The sequence below is a fragment of the Limanda limanda genome, chromosome 4, assembly GCF_963576545.1.
Source record: "Limanda limanda chromosome 4, fLimLim1.1, whole genome shotgun sequence".
NCBI lineage: Eukaryota > Metazoa > Chordata > Actinopteri > Pleuronectiformes > Pleuronectidae > Limanda > Limanda limanda.
The window spans coordinates 14,274,021-14,283,371 of NC_083639.1; the positions used below are offsets into that span (position 1 = coordinate 14,274,021).

Here is a 9,351-nt window from a genome sequence, read left to right on the forward strand (position 1 = left end):
TGCAGAGAGCAGAATGGCCTCAATTAAATAACAATTAAAATGTTTGTTTTTTTCGCTGGTTTACAGTTTTCTTCCAGTTCAACCCTCATGTATTCACAATATCATGACAGTAAAACGATGACCTCAGCGGCAGATATTTTTTAAAACTTACTGGACCGCAACAGGTCTGACATGCGCTATCAGTACATGATGTAACTGAAAAGGAAGCAAAACTGTATTATTATTATTAGAGTCGTGCGTGCATGTGCGTGAATACAAGCGACGCAGACACAAGATGGTTCACAGTAATTTCACAATCTGAGTACTAAAGTGAGTTCTCTTACATATGTGTAAATGTACAAAGACAGTGAGTGTGTGTGTGTGTGTGTGTGTGTGTGAGTGTTACTGTGGCTTTTTTCTACACGTATGCCACTCTTGTTTTGAAGTGTAAATAAATAACAACTTATGCTATTCAAACAAACCACGAGTCCACCCGACTGTAAGACTCACTTTGCTGAAAAACACGTTAAACAGTTCCACAGACTTCCTGCTACACGTCCACGGACCAAACTACACCAATGAGGCAGCACAGCACCTCAGGAACGAGAAGTTGATTTTTTCCGCCCTACAAAAAGCCGTGACACTCCGAGGTTTGCTTAAATGGCACAACCGTATTATTCATTTTTCCTACAGCAGGTGAGCCCACCTCCTGACCCCAGGTTGGTTAAGCCAGCTTCTGAGCAGTCTCCGTCTCCTGCTGGGTGACCTTCTCCTCAGACATGATGGTCATCCACGGCGATACTGACCGAGTGATGGTCTGCTTGGCTATGTTGTAGTGGTTGATGAGGGTAAAGAGGCGTCCACGGCCCCCAGGGCCCTGGGGAGGGAAGTTGCCGTACATCCCAGCCGGCATGCAGCGACCTTGCTGCTCAAAAAACAGAAAAACAGTAAGTGCGAGATTTTAAAATACCAAGAGAGGAAAAAATTTGTTGACACGAGGCATAATTGACAACGACACAAGTTGAAAAAATTCTGATTATGGAAAGTACAATGACATTCTGAGACAAACTGTGATCAACCCTTCACATTTGTTTGAGAAGAAAACTAAGCAGGTGATGAAATGGATCTGCAGAAACAGAGGAAGAGATCTCACTTTAAATGAGAAAGAGACCAGAAAGAAATGAATACGAGCTGAGCCCCTTTTGATAAGTACCTGTCGCAGTGGATCAGGCTCTCACCGAGAGCCAGTCCTCATTAACAATAACTCCACTGCCATAGCGTTGTAATAAGACTGTGATGAACAGTATCGCTGAGTCCACAAATCACACAGTGGGACCAAAATGTGATCGAGCTGCTGCAGCTTTCAACAATAACATTATTATTATTATGATTACTAATAATACTAACAGTGACATAAGTGGGGAAAAAAGCTATAAAATCCTGTACCATAAATATACTAGACAGTCTGATAAAATTAGCTCATATTCATTCAAGTAGGGCTATAGCTAATCTTATCAGAATATTGAACTGAGCGATGGTACATTTTTATTGTTTATTAATTTATTAAAGACTTCTCATCTTGCAGCTAGATGAATATTTCTGCTCTTTAATTTACATACTTTCATTTCAAGTTAATTGAAAAGGTAAATTTGCACCAAAAGTTGATCAAGATAACTGATTATCCTTCAAAAGATAAATGTTAATATCAAAGTTAGTCCAAAAAAAAAAATCTCATCATTACTTATCAAAGGGCTAAATAATCTCATGTGAAGTCAGTTTTATTATGAAGTCTTGATAAATTTGGAAGATGTTTACCGTGTAGACAAAGCTGTCGGGGCACGGCTGCTCGTACTGGTAGACCTTGTAGACGACCAGGAACACCACACACACGAGGAAGGCCAGGGCACAGATCACCAGCAAGGTCACCTACACAGGAGCAGACACACAACAACAACAACAACATCAGCTCCGTCATCAGCAACACCACCTCCTGTGTGATAACTGAGCCAGTCTAGCTGGCTTAAAGTAATGAGTGGGGAGACAATGTCTAATATTTATACTATTTATCCTCTGAGGGTCGTGGGGGGGCTGAAGCCAATCCGAGCTGACATTGGACGTGAGGTGGGGTACACCAGGTCGCCAGAGTATCTCAGGGCCAACATAGAGCGACATACAATAATTCACACTTACGGGAAGTAAGTGTTCACCTTGGCTGAATGCTTTTGGATTATGGGAGGAAACTGGAGTACCCGCAGAAAAACAGTCACACACACACACAGACAGAGAGAGAGAACATGCAAACTGTGGGGACATTGTTATGGCAAATCTATTTAGACTATTTTTTTCATTTATTTATTTTACAGGTTAAAGAGCAGCGTGAGGCTGCAGCTCAGAAATATCCATTGAGGTGTTCAGAGTTCTCCTGTGCCTCTACATTAGTGAGTGTTTATATGTAACAGTGACTAACAGCCAGTGAGGGCTACAAGATATTCTGTAACTCGACTGGGAAAAAGCTTGTGTGACCATCTGTGCAGCCCAGCTCTCACCTCTCTGGGGATTTCTGCAACAGCTTCTGGTGTTTGTGTGAAGTGGGAGAAAACGCCTCATTATTGTCGAAGCGGTTGACAGTGTGTGAGTCGCTTTAAAATAAATGTGCTTATTTCTTGAGCGCTCGTGGAGATTTGGGGAGAAACTGCTCTGTGTTTGTTTGGTTAAACTGTTTCAACACTGAAATCATAATGCAAATGTTGATTTTCATTTGAGTGCTGTGCTGTTTGATTATTCCTGAGGATTTATTTCGAAAGGGAGTGAGGCCGCTCTCTCTGTACCGCTCCTCAGTCTGTTTGGCTCAGAATTGATTGTTAACAACGTGTATCAATGAATAAAAGGAGTTTCATCTGTCGGTGCGAGTCCTGCAGTTGCACGGCGGAGCAGACGGTACAAAACGTATGAAGCAACGCAACAGGAGCTTATGAAAGAGACTCTCTGTGATGAAAGAGCCGCCTGCAGCATTTCAAAGCACCAATGTGAGGATACAAGCTGTGTTCTCAGAGAAAGTGATGTGCCTCTTCACCTCTCAGATCTTTGAAAATTCAAGCTCTATTACTAAAGGAAGCTTGACAGTCTCATCTGTTGATTTTGCATGTGGAGGGAGAGCAGTCTGCATGCAAGGCACCTAATGTATGTTGAATTTTAAAACATACAAGGAAAACGTCGGCCAATCAGAGCTTGAGCAAGGGATGTGTTTTAAATCCGTTTTAATGATCTAGAACACATCAGCTGGCCAAAGGGGCGGTGAGGAGGCTGGAGTGATGCTGCCGTTTGGAGGCCATCGCCATGGCAGCAGCTGAATTAATGAGGCTTTAGGGCGGGGTTAAGGGACTCATTGTGATATTGTCTCCCTGTGCAGCCTGGGCAAGATGACAGGCGGCACAGGACAGGAGACAGGGGGGTGTCCTCCGCAGAGAAAACCACAGAGTCTGGGCTAAACTTGGAGAGACAATGTTATGACAGCAGAGACAAATGTCCTGAGCTGCAGGGGATCAGATGTCTGCTCTCCATCATACGCATGTGTGGGAGTGTGGGAGAGCTGGGAAATGGGATGATGCATGAGATACAGACGATGGCGGCCACATGATTCTCACTTTGAGTCGCTCGGAGACGCCTTCGATGATGCTGATAGAGAACTCTGCGATTTTGGGAGACCGTAGCTTCCCTTTCTTGCTGTCGCTCTCATAGTCTGCCTTTGTCTTCACCACCACCTGGAAGAAGAAACACACACACACATATGAGAACAGATGCAATCAGCTTGCAGATACAGCTTCATACTGTATTAGGATTCACAGAGGCAGGAGGGATGAAATCATTTCTATTTTGCTTTTGTACATATGGAAATAAATCTGCATAGATGAACATTTGTTCACACAATAACTGTTTTCCTCCATTGGACCATTTGTAATTCAAGAAACACATCTAAAGGCCGTTATTCAATCAATGGAAATGTATAAAATCTCAAATCTCACCTTATCTGGTGCAGGAAACTGCAGCTGGCTGGCATCTAGCGGGGTGATGAGAGGGATGGTGTCAAACCCGTCTTCAGAAACCACCTTCCCGTTGTTTTTCTCGCTGAAATTATTCCCCAGTTTCACCATTTTCCCAACACGGAGGAAAAGCACCAACCTGAGAGGAGAAGACAAGCGCTCCCTCTAAAAAAAACACGTTCCATGAAAATACAAGCCTTGATGTTTTTTCGATACACATTCAGCTGATGATGCGAGGCGCTTTGTGGGCCGGGGGGGGAGAAAACCCCGTTAACCACAAAGGCGCAGGAGAGGACGCGCACGGTCTCGACATGATGACACTGATGGAGGAGAGAGAGAGAGAAAAACACCATTTACCGCATCCGAGCACCTACCAGATCTGTGGAGTCGCCTTCTCGGTCACAGTTTTCTCCGGATGTTCTGCCTTTATCGCTCCACTGCTGCTGAATGTGTGTGTGAGTGTGTGTGAGTGTGTATGTGCTGCTTAGGTGTGACGCAGCCGATTTGCGGAGAGCTGCTGCACAATATGGCCAAATGGGTCCGTGCGCTCCTTCCTCAGAAGCTGCTTCTGCTGGATGCTGCTGCTGGCGTCTGGCTGCACTGCAAGTGATGTAACACACACACACACACACACACACACACACACACACATGCACGTCTCTCTGTGGTTGTGAGGACACTCATTGACATAATGCATTCCCTGTCCCCTAACCTAACCCTTAAACCAGGTCTTAAGCCCATTGAATTTGTGAGGACCAGCCAAAATGTTTGGTTTAAAATTGGCCCTCATAACTACCTGCACGCACACACATCGAGCCCCCCACAACAAATTAATCTTTTTTTGTGTCCATTGATGAAGGGACTGTTAGGGAAAAAAATGATTGTGTACATGTAGCTGTTTGAAACATTTGTTGTCAAGAGAGTGTCTCCTGCAGAATAATCGAACACATTTGAGATAAACTGACTTATAATCATTATTTAGAGAGGCCCGAGCACCTATGGTTATTTTGAAGGATTTCCTTCTGGGCTTTTTCAGGGCCTAGACATGCTCAAATTCCGACCAAAGTTAGCAGGAAATGCAAAACCCCAAAAAGTTATTGTATTCTGGAGTAATTTTTCCCATCCTGACCCATTTCAAAGTTACATGTTTCAATCCGGCTTATTTGACAGGTTTAAATTTGTTATGAAACAAATCAGGATGTTCTGCAGACAATTGTATAAAACACTTATATCTAAAAATGTGATATAATGGACAAAAGAGCAAAACTGGGATTTTGTTTTCACAACTCACAACAAGATCGCAAAGGTGACTCTTTTCTCCTCAGTATTATTATTATTATTTTTATTGATGATAATAATAATAATACATTTGACTTCTAAAGCGCTTTCAAGGAACCTCATAGACACCTTACAAATTATTGAAGGAGATTAAAATCAATACACAAAAAATAAAAGCATAACATTTAATATGAATTGAATGGTAGCATCCAGCTTCATCTTCCAGAGACAAGATACCACATGTGAACTGGGTACATACACCGACCTCTGAGCTCTGGTCATGTTAAGGGGAACATATTGTGCTCAAGGCTCAGGGTAACACGTAATCACTTGTGGTTTCATTCACACCACTGCTTAGATTCACTCCCACTGATCTCACTGTGTCTATTTTAGCTCCAGAACATCAGGCAGCTGTTGTCAGAGGAAAACAACAGAAAACCCTCTGAACTCTGCGGGCTCAGCACTAAACAGCAGACAGGTCCAGAGCTTTATTACATTTAGCTATATCTGATGTGGTAAAGCAGGGGCAGCTCCTGGTACAGGCGACATAGGCGGTTGCCTAGGGTGAAAAATGCCGAGAGGGCGGCACAAGAGACTGAACTATCATGACGTGACACATGCAATGTAAAACAATATATTAACGTCACACCATCATCCTCTAACCCAGGGACGCACCGGAGCTAGAAGCGCCGCGAAAAGCGGTCCGCCTCATTTCCTCGCCCATGTACACACACACACACACACACAAGCACATAATCTCCTGTGGGGGGTGGCTACAGGCTTGCGTAGGTCAGTCACCTGTGAAGACCAGCATCATTTACCCCTGAACCAAGGCGGAGAAATGCGTTCCCTGGGCCGCAGGGATGATCCAGCCCCACGCCACTACGCTGCCATGGGTGGAACCAGGACACAAGCGGACACAGGAGCTGGGTCCGAACTCATGGGTAAGTTTGGCAGGCTGTCGTGTTGGCAGGACTTCAACCACCTATTCATTGCACAATATCTAATAATATGTATATTTAAAAACAAAAATGAACCATAACCATTTCAAATTAAATATAAAAACATAAAAAAATAGATTAAATTAAATAAAAAAAATTAAATAAAAAAAACTGCGCGCGCACATCCTGCGCAGAAGGCCATTGCGCAGGAACTGCACGTGCAGGTTTTTTTTTTTATTCATTTAATGCAATTTATCTTTTTTATATTTAATTAATTTAAATGTACATAGTATTATATATTTTGCAACTAATAGGTGATTGAAATCCTGCCAATTTTAAGAGTTCAGTATATTGCCGGCTCGAAGATAAGAAAGAATGGGGATTGCCGCGACATTTGTGATGAAGAACAACTACTCTACCCACTAGGCCAAACCTCCTGCTGTCTCCTGTGAAAAACCAAGCACCATAACAGGATGGACAAATTATCGTGTGTGTGTGTGTCAGTGTCATTCTATGCTACTTTGTATACACACTTCAGAAAAAATATTTTCTAATTTACTACCTAACTTAAAAGTTACTTTTATATTTTTGGATTTTAGATACTGGAGGATTTAACATGCTTTAAAAACCTATTGTTAGAGAATAACCCAGTAGTTTCCAAACTTGTCTTCTGACGCCTTACAACAGGGGTGTCCAAACTACGGCCCGCGGGCCAACTGCGGCCCGCCATCGATTTTTTTTTTTTTTGATACTCAAAATTTAGTAGCGCTCAAATGGCACTTACCTAAAGCACTTTGTTTTGCTTTATGGGGCCAGGCTTCTTCGACAGTGGAGAGGCCGGTGCATGCTTCTGCGTTTTCAGAGACACGCAAGAAGGGGCACGCAAGCACGCAAGAGCCCTTGCGTTCTTGCGTGCCCCTTCTTTCGTGCTTGCGTGCATTCACCAATTTTTGTAACTATACGACAAAGCTACGGAAGCCTCACGCAGCCCGCAAGGCTGTGATTGGTCCGCTAACTACATCTTTCCAGAGTCATATTACCGGTTTCATGCCCTATAATACCGGCAGAAACCAAGGAAGATTTAGAAGACCCGTCACTGACTAAATACAAGGACACGCAGATGACCTGCAATTCCTGGAAGGAGATCTCGGCTGACGTCGGGTTGCAGGTCGACGAGTGTACAAAGCTGTGTAGAAAGATCAGGGACAAGTTTGTCCTCCAGAAAAAGTAATAAACAGTCGACAAAGACTGCCACACACAAAGAAGGTGTCTCTTAGGTTGTCTTCGACAAAAAACCTTACTCCACCTAGTGGTGTGGCGGTGAATTGCTTTGCTGACTTGCTAGCTGTCCCTCAGAACTCCGCCACGCCCCCCCGCCCTGAGCGACGCGACTGTCAACCGTCCACTCCAGGGCAGGGGGGCGTGGCGGCGTGAGTGGCCCAGTCCTTGGTAATTTTTTCTGTATGTGGCCCTCGGGACAAAAAGTTTGGACACCCCTGCCTTACAAGAATCACAGTCTGCTGCTGCTGGTTTTCATGTGATGTCCTGAGGCTGCCCCCTGCTGGCTGCTGGGTTCCTCTGCTGCTCTTGCTTGGTTTGTGCAGCTTGTGATTAACTAAAGCTGTCCATAAAAGAAAATCTTTATTATCCTTCAAGGGCAATTTGATGTAAAACCAGCAACCAGTGCACGACAAAAATAAACCAATATATACAATGTAAATAAAACACAATATAAAAACCCTATAGACTAAGTAGCAGGGGAAAATGAGCTTTTAATAAATTAATTGATAAGTCGACCAACAGAAAATTACCCGTCAACTATTTAGATATTCTAGAAACATTTCAATCTACTTTTAATTTCCGGTTGTGTTTCTAATTATTAATAATGTTGGTGACATTACCTTGATAAATGTGTGGAGGTTTTATTACCTCTGCTTAGGAGGTTATGTTTTCACCTCTGATTTGTCAGTCAACATGTAATGAACTACTTGACCAATAACCACAAAACTTGGTAGAAGGAAGCTGCATGGATCAGAGATGAACCTGTAGGGCTCTATTGAGTCGTACAGGTACAGGCTCCCTGTGTGAACAGCCACGCTGCAATGACAGACTGCGGTTAGAGTCAACGATGAATCAAAAAAAAGATTAAATTATCAGGTGCACAATTCAGAAAGCACCGCAAAGTAGAGGAGGAGAAGAAAGAACAATATAGAGGTAAGAATCACCCCGATTGTGGACATCATTTATGTTTTTTTTGTCGACATGACATGATATGCTATCAGTACAGCTGATTTCAGACTCTTTATACTTCTTGTTATATATTTTTATTGTATTTTATAGCTTACAATTTTGTCTGCCTGTGTGTGCATCTGTATACAGTCCAAAAGTTATTGTGGATGCATGACAGTTTGCGTGTGTATATTGGGTGGCGCCAATTTGAAATCTTGCCTAGGGTGCCAACATTGCCAGGATCGGCCCTGTGGTAAAGAGCACAATCAGCCAACAGTGTATGACTGTGAATAGGAACTCGGGATTTTCAGAAATGTCGGGGTCCATCAGGTTAAGATACAAATCAAACCCCTTAAATTATCAACAACTATAACAGACGGTACAGGGTATCATGCTATTTCAAATACATGACTTTTGATTTTACGAGGCCTTTATTTCTTCTCAGCTGTGACTGAGGTTTTATCCTGTGGCCTGTTGCCAGGCTACAGTGTGGAGAGGGTTATGAGCAGTTGCAGAAATGATCAAGTCCAGCATTCACGTGAATGATCAGTGTCACAGTTTGGTAGCTGGGCCCTTGTGTATCTTATTCTTTGAGATATGAATTACAAACGTTCCTCATGCAGGACGGCTGTGGCTCAGGAGATACAGCGGGTCGTTCTCCAACCAGAAGGTCGATGGTTTGATCCCAGCCCCCGATTTCATGTTCTGCAACAGGGAGATGTGTAGCAAGTCTCTCTGCTGCAGTTGCCTTCTCCAAAAAATACACTAGAGGGAGACACCAGGTCAATGATGAAAGTCTGAGTTCTGCACAGTGTATGATGTGATCGATATCATTAAGATAATAAGCAAAACTTTAAAACTATGATACCCAAGGCATTCTTTGT

General features: G+C 43.2%; 1 protein-coding gene across 2 annotated transcripts; it reads right to left on the reverse strand.

Moving 5' to 3' along the window:
• Positions 1 to 703: 703 nt before the first annotated feature.
• Positions 704 to 4,130, reverse strand: LOC133000657 (neuronal vesicle trafficking-associated protein 1-like). Of its 2 annotated transcripts, XM_061070608.1 has the most exons (4): positions 4,002 to 4,130; positions 3,624 to 3,740; positions 1,795 to 1,905; positions 704 to 904 (listed from the first exon to the last, which is right to left on the reverse strand). In XM_061070608.1, the coding sequence occupies exons 1-4, from the start codon at positions 4,128 to 4,130 to the stop codon at positions 704 to 706; spliced, it is 558 nt and encodes a 185-aa protein (XP_060926591.1). The 2 variants fall into 2 exon arrangements, with proteins under 2 accessions (XP_060926591.1, XP_060926592.1); XM_061070609.1 differs by lacking the exon at positions 3,624 to 3,740.
• Positions 4,131 to 9,351: the final 5,221 nt, after the last annotated feature.